General features: G+C 36.8%; 1 protein-coding gene across 2 annotated transcripts in view; it reads right to left on the bottom strand.

Moving 5' to 3' along the window:
• Positions 1-16,216, bottom strand: part of cdh22 (cadherin 22) — a 159,229-nt gene that overhangs the window by 77,822 nt on the left and 65,191 nt on the right. For both annotated transcript variants that reach the window (XM_008409225.2, XM_008409223.2), the window contains one exon: positions 2,129-3,232. In XM_008409225.2, coding sequence (XP_008407447.1) covers positions 2,129-2,359 — 231 coding nt within the window. In that variant the 5' untranslated portion in view covers positions 2,360-3,232. The remainder of the gene's footprint in view (positions 1-2,128; positions 3,233-16,216) is intronic.

Genomic DNA, 16,216 nt, shown 5'->3' on the forward strand with positions numbered 1-16,216 from the left:
TTGTTGTCAAAAATCTATTCCTATTTACTGGGATCTTACACCATAGAGTAATGATGCACTTTAGATGTTAGATAAGCAAGAATTTGGAGAATCAAACTGCCACCATAGGCAATAAAAACGTTTTTTGCTAATGCATAGTGATAACAGTTGCCTCAGTTTTGATCTAACAGTTTTCAAACTTTTACAAGAGACTGGTGGGAAAATACATTTGCAACAGCTTTCTAGTTGCTGAATTTATTTCCTTGTACCTAGATTGCATGCTCATCAGACTTAACTGCATCATCCAGAGTGCATAATCCTGAGAGTGTAAGTTCAGCTTTTCGGGTTCACAGCTGGCAGGTGAATGAATTATTTAGAATGAACAGTCTACATTTGCGATTTTATATCCACAAGAGCTGGCTTTCTCAAGTTTACTTAAATGTTGTTAGTACTGTTAAATTCAAGTGCATCTTAGATTCAACAATCAGCATCAAATATGATTTTTTTTGTTGATGAAAAAAATCATATTTTTTTTCATCAACAAAAATCTTGCCCCCTACAATCAGACATTAACTCAGAAATGATGTTGATTTTAAAACCTAATATATGATGTTCCYCTACTGTGTATCAGCTTCCAACAATACATTGTTGGTGAACAGAAATATTCAAGTTCAACTAATTACAAGGAATATGCATGTGTGTGCTGTTACAAATGCTGAATCTGTGTTTGTTTTTACTCTGCCTTGATGTAAGCAGCAAAAGCAGACAACTCAGTGTTGATAGCATGGCAGCACTTTCTTGGTCAATATACCGCATACTAGAGAGAGACATGCTTTGAAAGTCCATTTTTTTACTTTTAAACAAAACATTTAACTCTGCTTATTTGTAAAACAACAGTTCAGTTCTGTGCAGAAAAAAATGTTTACGTTTTTGTCAATGAGCTGGTTTGAAACTGTAATATCACAGACTTTGATATTAGAAATTGTGCTTTTATCCTACAATTGTAACTGTTTCTTCTAAAAAGATTGATTTATTACCAGAGAGGTAAAAGAATAAAGTTGAGACAAAAAAAAAACAAACATATATAGATATTCTATTATATTGTCGTCTGCATAGTCAGGGTTGGGCATGGATGGACAGCAGTCTAAGAAATTTATCATTTCTTTTATGTTATTTAAGGTAGTCAACCATCAGACTGTTGAAAAGTGCTATTACATCAATTCAGCTTTAAAGTGTTTTATGAACCCTAGATCACTCATGTTACTTATTTAGAAATGTGGATTGTGAACACTGATTGGGATGTCTGTGCTTGCTGGAACATGTTTTGCATTAAGGTGGCATTTTAGGCAAGAATATGAATGAATGATGAATTAATGAATGAATGAATATACTTTATTGGTGATAATTGACCAATATCACCGAATAGTTTTGATGATAGGCCAGCTGTTTTTTGCACAGCCTTTACAAAACAATAGTCTTTTCCAGCATCCCATCGTTTTGTGATGCAAAAACATCAACCCTTGATTACAAAGACACAGCTTTGTCATCCATCACTGCATCRCTGGTTTGTGCATTATATTTATGGATGCACCAGACACACACAAATATGGAATCTTTGTATGTAAAAAGTAATGAATTTAATTTTGGATTTAATACTATGAAAAACTACAATTCCTGAAAGAGATTTAATCAATTTAATCATGAATTATACAGTCCCGTTCACCAGGGGACGTTATTGGGATTTGTCAAAAAGGTCAAGAATTCATAAGCTGCTCTTACTTGGTAAAAACAAACAAAAACAAACAAACAAAAAAAGTCTGTATACAGCCTGATTTATTAAAAAGTATCTGTTTTTGTCTTATATAAATGCTGAACTTCTTAAGAGGTGTATTTTCAATTGAATTAAATAATAATACTTTKTATTTTGAATTGTATAAACAAACGTAAACTGAGTGCTCATTATATTTTGTGACTAAGAAAACCTCTTGCTAATAGTTTACTCACCCAGACAACATGAACATGCAGAAATATTCCTATTTTTAAATGAATGTTAACAAGGTCCTAAGGCACACTTATTCAGCATAACTAACCCTAAGCCTGGCRTATTAATTTYCTGAGACATTTATGTCAAGTGAAATAAATGTCTTACCTTTCCGACATATAGTGGCTCTGTACCCGTGTACTCCTCCACCACGAAAAACTGGTTCCACACCCATCCTCTCTTTACTCTTTCAAGCGATGAGGGTTCWTCTTGTTGTTCACTCCTTCCWGAGTTTGTGCCACTAGTCCTTGAGGCCTCAGACCACTTAAAACAACAGCAGCTCAAAAGACCCAGTGCTGCCAGTAGTGTCCACGGTCCTGCTGTCCAAAGGGGAACCATGTTGTTAGGGAAAAAGAAAAAAAGGAACTGGCCAGTGTCTACATGTAAAATCAAAGATGCAGACACAAAAAATATTTTTCACTTGTAGTTATATACAAAAACAAGTCCACCAGGGCAAAATCAAAGGGTCTYGTTGAARGAACTTGAAAGTTAATCCATGGGATGACAAATCAATCTGAAGTTATCTGCAGAATACAAGGCAGGTCGTGGAGCATATTGGGTTTGTACCGCCCGGTGAGAGCATGTTTGTATCGTCACATGGCCAGTCAATTTGATTCTTCAGAGTACCTCCCCTGCCCTCTTACTGAGATTCTTGTATTTCTTTAAAGTGGGATCTGTAGCAGTGAAACAAATGGATTAAGGAATACCTTTAAAAGATTTGACTGTGACAGAAACAACGGATTTGACAAGACTAGCTCACTAATCAGTTGCAAAATTATGGGAGAACAAGGTTGTGGGGGCATTGAAAAGCATGTTGCTGAAGAATAACACTGATGCTTTCCATCCATTCTTCACTCTCCTGCCTCCAACAGCGCCTGTAGCAATTTCACATCCAGTCGGCACCGCGAGGGGATTCAATACCACACTGGTAGTTTAGAGTCCTGGAAAAATTCCCAGATTAAATTTATTTGGAAAAGGAAATATTTTTTACAGTTCGGTCCTTTGAATAGTTCTGTTTTTTACTGGCARAAGCAGAAATCTTGAACTGTGAAAAGGCCAGCTGATTTTACTGTTGGTGATTACATTTGATCTTGGATGGCTTTGACCTTCAGAGCAATCCACTGGTTTGAAGAGCTCATCCTTTAAAGGTCCTGTGTAATTATTTTGTCCATTATGACAGCTCCATCAGTAATCCAAAGCCAGGAAAGGAATCTGTAAGACAGAGAAGACAAAAAGCTGTTATCCTGGATCAYTTGCTACAACCTAGACTGAATTTGAACATGCTCATAAATCAATACATTTGACAAATTTGAAGGAAACGTGATCAATATATTGTCAAAATTCAATTTTAAGAGCATACATACTGCATACATTTTATTTATTGACATTTGTATGTTACAAATAAAATACTACATCAATCAATCTTCAATCATATTATGACCACTGACCAGTAAGTATCACTGCCTCCTTTTCCAGTCAAATCAAGTCAAGTTTATTTGTAAAGGTAAAGGTAAAGGTAATTTTATTTATACAGCACATTTTCAGCAGCAAGGTAATACAAAGTGTTTTACGGGATTTAAAAGAAAATACAAACAAAATTACAGACCAAAAGAAAGAAAAAAACAAGAAAAGGCTAATAATGTTGATYCAAAGTAAATAAACTAGATACTCCTATTCAGGGTTGGCAGATAAGTATAAGTATCCACTAGTCTAATTCCTTTTCTGGTTATTTGTACAACACATTTCCTCGACAAGGCACTTCAAAGGGCTTTACATCATAAAAACCTCATACAGTCGCCAATTATGAAACAAGCGATAAACATTCTACAGTCCTCTTCTTGGTAAAAACTGCCTTTCACATCTTGTGAGTGTGAAGTGCTCTTGCAGCACTCTGACTGCTAAGATATCAGGAAATCTAGTCCAGGGTTCCACAAATCCAAGCGTTGAGGGATAGAACCCTGCAGGTTTTAGATGTGTCCCTGGTTCAACACACCTCAATCAGATGGTTAAATTACCTTCTCAATTCTCTGCTAGKGACCTGATTATTTGACCCAGGTGTGTTGAAGCAGAGACACATCTAACACCTGCGGGACACCAGCCCTCGAGCCCTGGGGTTGACRGTCCCTGATCTAGACATTTATTGTCATGCCAATTTAGGTATCATTTTCTTTTACAGAAAAACCAACATGAATGTGAGCAGCCTGTGGCACTGCTGATGTGCTAAGGAAGCCCAGGTTGCTGGTGTCATTCATATTCCTCTTAGCAATGTCTTATTTGGTTTCTGTGGTGTTCAGGTCAGGAAGGTTTGCTGATCAATCATGTACAGTAAAATTATAGTCAAAAAACCAATTACAGAGATTATTGGCAGTTTGTGCATGTGCCAAGACCTTTTAGAAAATTCAATTATAATCTAGATAAACTTGTTAATTTGGATTTGGTTTTCTCTACACTCTTCTTCCAGACCCGAGGATCTTGATTTCCGAATTAAATCAAAAATAACTTATTTTTATCTGATGAGAATACTTTTCATTTCCACTTTACCCATATCAAAAACTTATATTTTCTTTGGTTCAAACTGGCTTAATAAGAATAATCTAGTGTAGTATATTATGTCTTGGATGTATTGAGGCACTGAGTGCAGTTGCAGTTTGTGATTTGTCAATCTCCCAAACTTATAAAATAAAAGTTTGTGGCCTACCAGCTCGGCATTGCTGCCTGCTGCAACTGCACCAGTGCCTTTTTGCATGTGCGCTCTCCTGAACTGCTATATGGGCATAAACTGGTCATCAGCTGGGGACGACCAGTCATTAATGTTACGCATCTTTAATGCTTGGCTCCTGTTTTTACGATGAGAAGCCCCTTGAACTGCCTTGTTGCTGAAATGTGCAATGCAAATAAATTTGATTGATTGACTGATTGATTAACCCCAGGACATTTCCTGGTGGCAGTGCAATGGCATCCCCTGCTGATGCCATWGGTCTTATTTACTTCCTCCTCAGACACTTCCAAAATTCCTCCTTTGCTGCCTTAATGATGTTCTGACACSCTCCTCCTGTGCATCCCAAGTCACAGATCAGATGAAGAACACGACAAAGCCCCAACCTTTCACTTAAGGAGGTTACATGATGACTTTACTTTTTGTAAATCAGTTCCAATATCATGTGAATGGGACTGATTTACAAAACGTTCAAGGCTAAATTTATTCTTGTTGCTTGTGTAGATATTTCTACCGCATTTTTTCCCACCACTAAGCTTTCCTTTATACTTTTATACTTTTATATTGCACTTTATGCAGTTTTCTCTAGCAATTACTTTGCGTTACTAGACCTTCTCGTGTAGTTAGTCCCTGATAGTCAACAACACATCAATCAAGTCTTGCCTATAATGTTAGTGTGGGTATGTTTTAAAAAAATAAATAAAAAAAAATTAGTTTTTGCATTGTTTAACTGTAAGTCATAATCATTCAAATTAACAAAGATTACCATTTACTATACATAATTTAATGTGTAACAGATTTATATAAAATATGAGTTTTACTTTTTTAGTTTGGTCACTGTTCTATAATATTTTGAATTATTGCTATGCACCATAATTTTGCTTTGCTTAAACTTATTTTGTCTTTACTGTATGTATAATCAAAATCATAAAAACATATCACTTATTTATTTTCTGTTTTCCTCTTACTTCAATGTTACTAAATMTCCAAACCTAAAAAGCCTTGGCGAGTTTATGATTTTATAGGTTAAGCTGTGTTTTAATCAATTTTATATTCAACAGTTATTCTAAAATTAAGGGGTGAGCAGGAGAGCCCTGCTGGGAGAATTGCAAAGACAAACCAAGAGGTCAGTTTTCATCACACACAGAACCAAAAGCATCTGTCTGCCTTTAATCTGACTGCAGCTTTGACCTCAGCCAGCTGATTAAATGGATGAGAGAACACTAATTGGATAAAAGTATTAATCAATTAATTCCATCCATTGAGGCTACATCTCCCTAATACTTCAGATAAACACGAGAGAGAACAAAAGGGTGTGATATGCTGTGTYGATGTTAAACATGCACAGACTATAGACACAAATGTAAAGTTGRCCCATTACAGACGTGATTCAAAAGATAGGCATCTAAAGGAGAAAGACAAAGTAAAAACAAGAACAAAAAGAAGCAAAGAAACAATKATGAGTTTCGTGAGAAACAAGAAAGTGAAACAGACTGTTCTGTTGTGAGAAACTGTGATTAATAGCCTCTGAAAGGTTCAAAGACAAAAGTCTAATGACAAAAAAGGAGAAGAAACAATAACATTTAAAATGTCTTAGGTCTTACAATCCAAATAAAGGAATATTGCAACACAGTCTGAAGAAAGGCTCCTCAGGCCTGCAGGTGGTTTAACCTATTGTATTTCTGTAGGCACTTCTAATCTCACTYTCCCTCTGCCCTGCTAGTAAGCTTGGAGCTTCCGGAAATAATTCCTTCTCAGACTGTTGGTCAAGGCAATGTCCGTGGTATTGGAAACTAACTGCTCAAAGGCTGTCCAGTCTCCAGAGCAAACAATTCAGAAGAAACCTAAGCAGCTCAGACGTCTTAACTCTTCACTGCAGCACAGTTGTTACTCTTAGAGTTGTGTGTAATGCCTGTATCCTACAACAAGAATTTAAACTACAGTGACAGAACTGTTGTTTCAGTGGGMATTTTAAAATTAACAGAAGGATTAGATAAAGATTTTGCTGTATTTTGCAGGTAAAATAAAATAAAGTGGATCACGACTGATATTTCAACAGATTCTGACAGGGCCATAGAAAGTAAACCATCTAACAGCCATTTAGGTATTTTAATAAAACAAACTTTGTGAATTTACCAGTCCTGTAGAAACACTGGACTGTAAGATCTAATGCATCACAAGCCCGGGATATTTCACATGTAAACAGGCCTTGTTTAAAAATTTTGTGTTAAGGATTTTAAGATTAGAACTTAGAGATTAAGACAAAGTACAACAGGGTGGAAAGCTTCACCCTGTGGAGGATTTCCTGATAATCTGATGCAGGACAACCATAATCCTAAAGATTTTCCATCCTATGCTTATGTACCCATGATCTTTGGGGAAAAAAGCTTCTAATGCAAGATTTAAAAGGGAAATGGACATTGAACAGAAATTGATTTGAAAAGCTCCTAGGTTCTCCTATAATATTCAACACACGCTTTTTGAGTTTAATCTTATACTAAAAGATTACTCACCTCACTTCCATTTGTCAYTCACCAATAGCTRTTCAAAATATGCTGACATGAAGGTGGATTTTGATYCAATTTATATTTTGGAGAAATTATGGTAGCGTTCAGCAAAAACTCTTGKRAACTAAAATTACATTCCTATAACTTTTACTGTTTAAACAACATTGAAGTCTCAATGGTATCTCTACACTTATTGTATTACCCTGCAGTTGTGTTTAGATTATGTAAAAATCTGAATAATAAAACTGAAAACATGAAATAAATCCTTCTTTTTGAACTGTGTCACAACAACTGTGTAATGTTCAGAGCGCCCTGAAAAAATAACAGGGTCTTGTCACCATCATTCTGTTACTATATAGATTTAAGATATAGAATTTATTGCAATCCGATCCAGAACTTTACAGTATTCCTATTCTTATTCTGGAGATGTAGGATAAGGAAACACTTTAGCTCTTCAACTTCTCGGCCAGCTAAGCAAGGTTAGTGGCATCAACTATCTCACTCTTTGGTTACCAAGCAACAAACTGTTGACTAACTTCTGCAGCAGCAGATTCAGGTTTTGCCTCATAACTTAAAATTAAAAAAAGTGAAAACTGTGGATATAACATTAATGGTTATGCCACCAGCTTGGCAGTATTCAGATATTTAATTATTAACAATCAGTACTGACAAAAAAATCGACATTGACTGATATGAAGTGCTTATATYASGATGATAAGTTTTTTCAGTCATATCATCCAACCCTAGGAGAGGCAGAATTTAAGCTTTTGTGAATTTTTTCTATCTWCCATTTTACAATTCAGTACTTTCACCTGTCCACGACATCAACAAATCCTTGTGGTCTTCTTGTTGACAAGATAAATTATTACAATTCTTCACTGAGTTCAGCTCAGCAACATCGGCTGTGATGGTAAAAAAAAAAAAAGAAGTAAGTTCTCACATTTGGAAGTTTCATGACTCACAACTGCTTTCACTCAACATTGTGACTACTGGTTGAACAGGGGACATCCGATCACAGGGCATCTACCTGCTGTATTGCCTAGAGCAAAAGAAGTGAAAAACCCTGGGGTTAGAAAACTATTCCACCACTGTCCTGCTCCTCCATCATTTTCTCAGAAACAATGGGTAGCTAACGAGGAGCATCTTTCCTTACCACTAACTCCCAGCAAAAACACTGTGGAATACAGTTTGAATGTAYAGAAACAAAATAAAAGCCAATRAAATAAAAAGTGCATATTAGGTAGATACTATTATCACTTGGCGAGATGTTTGATCATTTGGGAAATTATAAATAACGTGCAAATACTTCAAGTACAAATACTTTAAATGTAAATTTGTGACAACTATTTAATATATATATTTTTTTATTTTGCTGTCTGAACTTGTGTGGTATATTGAGGATCTTTAGCATAGTTCTATTTTGGAGAGGTGTTAAAAAATAATATTAAACATTTAAGTTTATCAAATTTTTCAGGTAAAAACAATGTGCGCACATGCCTTTATGCAATTAATGACAAGTAAGAATAGACAGCTCTAAAAAAAATGCAATTTCAGCTARATGCTGGAGTCAATTGATGTACATAAGTTCAAATTAAGGCTTAGGATCCATATGCATTTAGTCAGATAAAAAGAAATTACTCCCTTCTGGCATAATGAATGACACTCGCTGAAAAAAGTAATAAAGAAAACTCATCTAAACTTCCAAGCTTGACATACTGATCCAAAGTGCTTTTTTTAAGTTCCCAATTAACTCTGGTAGAAATATGGAGTGATAACTTCAAAGAAATAAAAGCATACTGTTTATTCCTCAGTGCCTCCAGGAACATACAGCATTAGGAGAATATAACTAATTCGTCCTTGCCTATATAAAGCTCTGATGTTTCCTTACAGTAGACTACATAATTGTGTCACTTTGAATTTATTAATTTCCATGAAATCAATGGCCTTCTTTAGCCAGAGTCATTGATTGTAAAGTAAAACTTTTGAGCGTATAAAAGCAAAGTTTTCACTCCTTTAACTACCTGCCTAATTAATGATCCATGAACATAAACATCCATGGGTTTGCTTGAAGTACCTTGCAAAAGTGTCCATAGATTTTACATTTCTAAAAATGTTGTGAAAATCCTGSAAGAACGTCTGTTAAAGTCATCATTAGCCAGAAAATAAAACCTAACAGACAGCCAGAGCTACAGTATGTTACAATAGCCTAATTAAGATCCAGACCGAAATCCAACTAAGAATCTTAAGCAAGAYTTGATTCTTGGTTCAGAGACTTCACTCTTTAGTTTCATGTACAAAAATCTATCTCTCTTCACCTGATTGCAAATCTCTTGTGGAAACAAAATGTGAAAGACGCAGTTCTTCAAAGTACTTAGGAAAGTTGAATACAAATACATTCTCACATGTAAATATGAGTTAGATGGATGAAAAGTAAATGGTTATTTTGTTTTTACAAAAATTATAGATTACATATTCATTCTACTAAATCTGTCTCTTTCCTCTATCTCTTTCCTGCCCCTCTTTGAGTCATTCTCCAGTCCAAGGCTATTGGCAAGCCCTGTGCAGCCATTCGTGACCTATTAGAGTGCTGGATGGATCCTAGAGCATGGCTGCAGCCTCTCATCARTGGGCATGCCCTGAGCAAGCCCTTTGACAGCTGGCAGCGGACAGACGACAGCCAAGCAAGACTGATCACTGCAAACTGATAGGCATAGAGCCAATGACCAGCAGACAGCCCTCTCTGTCTCTGACACACTCCCTCATAAATGCGCTCACACATGCACACAGTCACAGACACGCAATCATGCTGTGTAATGTGTTTGTATCTTGAACATTTTCATTTTTCTGAAGGTAGATAAACAGGTATTTGTTTCTTTGCATTTGTTCTTTGCTGGCAGCAAAACAGTTTTCCCCTTGGGGATAATAATTTTATCTTGATCTTGAGAGAAACAGAACTTGAATTTTGCACCCAAATTTAAGCTTGTATATACAAAAGTAACTAGTAAACAAGCCATATTGCTGATGGCATAACTTGAACAAGCTACACTGTATTTCTTGTTTTACACAAGACATGTATATATGCTGTAATTCATAGAAAGGAAAAAAAAATAGGTAGCAACCAGCGCCAAAAGGGTGGATGCAACACTGTCGTASGGTTGTGTTGTTGACGGCTGCTGCAAAAAGGAGCATAAGCAGCTCACTGGAGATTTTCTGCAAAGCAAAAATGCATGTGGGAATGGCTTCAGACTGAAAAAATGAAAAAAGTTAGCATATGTGTGTGTGTGTAGTGTAGTGTAATGAGATTATGTGAGTTTTGTCTAAAAACATTCCTGCCATGATGAGTGAAGGTTCCCCGCCCAAAGCGTAAGCAGGAGAACGGAAACTGCACTGCAGTGAAGCAATTTAATACAAACAAAGAAAACTTACAAAAACATGAGAAGACCAGGGCATGAGGCACGGTCAGCATAACAGAAGAAACTAGCAGGGAACAATAGAAATCCAGGAGCTTCGATATAAAGGAGATTTGATCGATGAAATGGGAACCTGGAGAGTCTGATCATGGGATTGCTTAACACCTTTTAGAGGAGAATAAACAGGGAAACTAAGGTAGGTGACCAAGAAACACACATCATACACATGCAGCTGGACAAGACACAAAGATATCTACAAACAAAAATGGGAAAAATCCTAAAACAAACTTAAGACAATTAACAAATGAACAGTAATTGATAAGAAAATAAATRAGAAGCAATTAACTCAATTATAAAACCCTAATGAACAATAGGAAACAAACTAAATATGGCCAAACACACACATACACACGCACACAAAAAACATTGCTAGCTTATTGCTTTTAGTTACATGCGGCTACCACAGTGGCTAACAAGAAAGCGCACCTACTGAGATGATTAAGAACATGGCTGACAAAACAGCTAACTGGGCAGTGAATTATTTGATTTTGTCTCCAGCCAGTCTTCTTTCATTTTTTTCTTCACTCGGATAAGCTTGCTGTCTTTGCTTCACTGCTCTGCCATTAACCCTCTGTCCTCTTTGCCATGCTTTCTCTGACCACATAGATAAGATGCAAGTTCAGAGTTGCGTGAAGTGCATGTATGAGCTCTGTGGATCACTTGGCGACAAACAGCAGACTTCTACGTTGTTGTTTTTTTAGTATACACCTTTCAACTTAGTGTAAAAAAAAAAAAGTCTTAGTAATGATTTGTACTGTTTCCCAGTGACTTGTAACTACATCAGATCAAACTTGTTTCATTTTAGGCAGCGCCAGTTGCTGCAAACAGAGAYTTTGTGGCTGTGACAGAAGCTTGCAAAGCAGGGAGCTAAATACTGCTCATCAGATTGGTAAATGTACTGAAAGAAAAGAACAGGAAGAGGGCCAGAATCCATGTGACTGTAACAAACCATGTCTTTCTTCTGATGCAAAGAAGTGCAGGATTTACTGTTTGAACTGTACTTTCAAAGACTTTATGCCTATAAGAAAAAATAAATAAATAAATAACATGATGTTAAGCGCTAGAGTCCCAGAAAATGTAGTTACTTTAAAAAGGATGCCTTKTAGAGCCATCTAAAACAAGCTGTTTAGAATCAAACAATTGACTTTGACTTTGTTAGCTCTTGGGTGCTTAAGATATGTATCTATATCTTTCTGTCCCATTATGTTTAACTGCTAATACCCTGCTGTGTGCAATTTGTGAGTCTTGCTTAAGTGAATTTCACACTTTCACAATGTGGATTGATTTTGGCGTTGAAATTCTAAATTTGGCCAAAGAACCAACTTGGGTGAGAAAAGTGATTACGTTTTGATTCCCTTACATTTAGCCAAGCTTTGTTAAATTGATGTCTCCTGGACACATCTATTGTGCTTTTCAGTTTTCAAAATGGTAAACACAAATTTCATGCAACGCAAGAAGACATGTTGTAWATTCGCACAGCTTGAATATTTTCCTAACATATTTGGCCATTTCTTTACCATCTATTCTCACTTATGCTTGCAGGATCATGGAGGGACAGGTGTCTACTTCTAGCAGTCAATGGGCAAGAGGCAAGGTACACCCTCACAAGTTTAGTTTTCATGAGGGATGTGAAATGGAGAATCATTTGCTGTTTAAGAACGACATGAAAGCAACACCTTAGAAGGAAACATTTTACAGATATTCAGATGTCTGGAACAACMTGTGTTCACCTTAAACCATCAGTAGCATTCACACAACATAGAAACTCAACATGTCTGAAATATGTGCTAATAATGGCATCCATTTCACAGTAAATGATTTTTTATAGATCTGGGTGCAGTTCAAATTGTTAAAGTTGCCTTATGTAACTTTTATAAACAATATGTTTTCTACGTATTTGCTTTTTATGTCAAACATTTTGTTTTTGTTGTCAATTCTAACATTAGTTTCCCTTTCCTGCCTGGATTCTGTTATATTAGCCCCTTTAAACCGTATTCATGCTTTTCTATTTAACAACTTACAAAAAACTCAACATTCCTGTGGTAAGTCAGCCCACAGCTTTTCTAACACAATACTGAGATTTGTCAAATTTGCCCTGTGTTGAATGTGACCTTTGAATTAATCAACACATCCTCAACTGGGAAAAATAATGGACGATCTTGCTTACCTTAGTATTTACTCAAACCAGAAACTGACATTCCAAGCACTGTAAACACTGTAAAAAAAAAAAAACTGTTCAATGACCTGAAGGCATATCCTACGACTCCACACAGCATGCTGCTAAAACTATATYCAGTGTTACTCTGCACAACATAAACAAGAATGAGCCTCTCTTCTTAGCATATGCATATGCATATGCATAACTGTCCGCAATGATGTCGAACACAGACTCTTATATGACATGATATAACACAGCTTTATGCCTTTTTATGATGCCCAGTTCCTCAAAACACAACCATTTCTGCTCTTATATTAATGGTATATAAATAAGAGATTAATACTATACTATAGTTTTGTGACTGTCACAGTGTGTGAAGTGAGTGACTGCAAGGACTACCACTTCGCTTTTCTGAGTGATTGCTGTATAATCAGAAAAAATAAGGATAATTATGTCACTACCAATGATGCCACCTTTCATTTCATCTGGTGCCTCTTCTAGATCTGTCAGCTTTTTGCAAGTCAATTTATTTACATACCCATTTTTGTTCTGCATGTTTACAAAATTACATCCGAATGTCACCTTTTTTGTCGACCAGCTACCCTTTATTTTTAGTCATTGTGTTCTCAGCTCTTTTTTAATCAATATTTACCGATATTTTCTGTTACATTCATGTGTGCTTGTTCATCTTTTACACAATTCTTTCTTCTGTTTGCAATCGTATGGGAAACTGATTTTTTTGTATATCATGGATGTATTGTTGCCATCTTTGGTTCATTACCACTGTGTTTAAAGCATAATCATTACTTTCAGCTTCACAACATGTAATGCTCAAACTACGCTCAGATTCAAGTACATTTCTTTCCACCCCCGCAAAAGAATAAGTGACAACCCTAGCTGAACCTGTCATTAGGAAACATTACAGCTTTGTTATCTAACAACAGAATCTCTGTTCAGATGCTATGGAGACAAATATAAAGAAAAGTTGAATAAATCTAAAACAAATTATTGCTATGTGAGAAGAGAAGAGAAGTTTAGATTTGGCATTTAATAACCGGTGGTTAACACATGGCTCCCTCTGAGCCCACTCATTCGTGGCAGTCTATCTGTGCCTCAGATTGATTTGTGCAATGTGCGATTTTGCGTTTGCTTAAAACCATCCTCTGCAACATACATATACATACACACACATATTACACAGACACTGTAACACACTTAGACTGAAGATAGCGAGCCATACATGATTCTATCTTTCCTGCCAGAATCTGCCATCAGATGGATGAAAGCTGCCATCAAAGCTGGGCCCACAAGGAGTTCAAACAGTCTGCCTAGTCAAGTGAACCCAACACCAGAGTCCAACTCCTCAACCATGCTTATTAAATAGCCAATTTTTGTCATTTGCAAGCCGATTTGTTATAATCACATTGCTCCTCATACCCGTGTCACATAACACTCAGCTGAAAATAAAAAAAACATATCCAAGTTGTGCAAGAGAAAACATGTCAGTTTCTATAAATTGCTGATGTTGCAGTGGTGAAGTTTTAATGGCTAGAGGAAGAAAAAAGCGGCAAAAAATAGGTTCCAAAAAAAAAAGACCTTCAGCACAAAAGCAGTTAGGTTGCCAAGAAAACAACTCTAGAAACAGTGTAAACATTCAACGACGTAAGTGAGTCATGTAAGTCAAGCAAGCATTTAAAAATAAATAAAAAATATCTCCTGCACGCAGCCATCTTCAATAAGATTCACTAGTATATTGATTATTGATGTTAGAAACCTCAGTTTTGTAGTGACATACTGTATTTTATCAAGAAAACRGGTACTTTCTAAGCCTRAACTGATAATATTCACTATAGTGATGTAGTTTTATAAAGAAAATAGATATTTTGTGTAAGCCAAAACTCATAGTATTCAAATGACATCCTCCCATTGCTGAMGAGAATAACGCAGCTGTCATGTTATACTTGTTCAAACATTATTTTCTCTAGTCAAACCTCCACTATGCAAACATCCAACTCATTTACCTCATGTGAATTAATCAGTCCCTCTTTAGTTTACCAAGGATTTGAACTAGACTCTTCTCGTCCTCCAGACATTATAGCGGCATGCTACCTAGACTTTGCTCCCGTTGAGGTCTCTCTCTCTCTCCATCTCTCTTTTTTTTCCCTCTCTATTCACAACTGGACTCTTTATTTTGAATCTTAAACTGTGTGTTGTATTGGCAAGTCGATGGTATGCAGCCAAGCATGACTTTAGAGAACAAAATCTGCATTGACACAAGGAACTGTCTGGAGAATGGGTGCTGCCTTGAATTAGAGTGCTCTGTTTGCTTATGGTTTGTAATGAGAGGTGACGTATTGTCAGTGGCTTGCTAAAGCTTGTCTTCTAATTACACTAATTGCTGCTTTTCCACCCCCATCTCTTCCTTCATTTCTTTTTTTTTCTATTCTTCTTCTCTTCACCCCTGGTCCCTCACCATCTAAAACCAATACTGCTGTTAGTCTTCAAAACTGAAAAGCTTCCACCTACATACCAAGATGGGCCTGCACCCACACTCTTTTTTTTAAGTAATCTCTGTGTCCAATCATTTCCATAGGTTTATTTTTTTCAGACTTCCCTTTCTTTGGCTTATCTTGTCTATCGTTTTATTCTCCCTTCTCCCTTCTCTCCCTGCTGACTTGTTTCTCAGCCCATATATGACACGATGTCCACCAGTACTGCAGAGACCCAAATGCCTGGGCTGCCAAGTGCACAATTACTAAATCGCTCATCTCACGGGTGGCTGACACTCAGTATCCCCGGCCTTTAGAGAGGGAGAAAAACTAGTGAGAGAGGTAGCATAAGAGTGAACCACATAAAACCAGGGATTGACTGGGCTAAGARCCTGAACTGACTTGCTCCTCTGTGACTTCATGCATGTTTTTTTTTTTCTTTTTTACTTACACGCATGTGCATGCCTATGTCAGCTGAAAACAGGTGACGGCCGAGGTAGCTGACAGCTGTCAGTGCTCATGGGCGGAGAATGGTGGAGGAGCGGTGCTGTCTGTCAAGGCACTGCTCTGCCTCTGCCCTTAGCTCCAGGCTGAATATGTGGGACCCTCTGAGGATAACAAGAGACCACTCGTGCCTTTCAGAGCRGCTTCCGTCTAATGCTAATACAAAGCCAAGCGGGTCAGATGGGCTGCCACAGTACCAACTAGATGTGAGTCCATCAGAAGAAATGTGTCGGGGCTGTTTGCAGCCTCTTTAATGAAAGGAGGCTGGATGCATCATGCAGCAGCAGTGCATGATTGCAYTCCAAGGCCGGAGGCTGRACGTGAGGTTGATGTAGATTACATAAATCATTAA

The sequence above is a fragment of the Poecilia reticulata genome, linkage group LG5 (assembly GCF_000633615.1).
Source record: "Poecilia reticulata strain Guanapo linkage group LG5, Guppy_female_1.0+MT, whole genome shotgun sequence".
Lineage (NCBI taxonomy): Eukaryota > Metazoa > Chordata > Actinopteri > Cyprinodontiformes > Poeciliidae > Poecilia > Poecilia reticulata.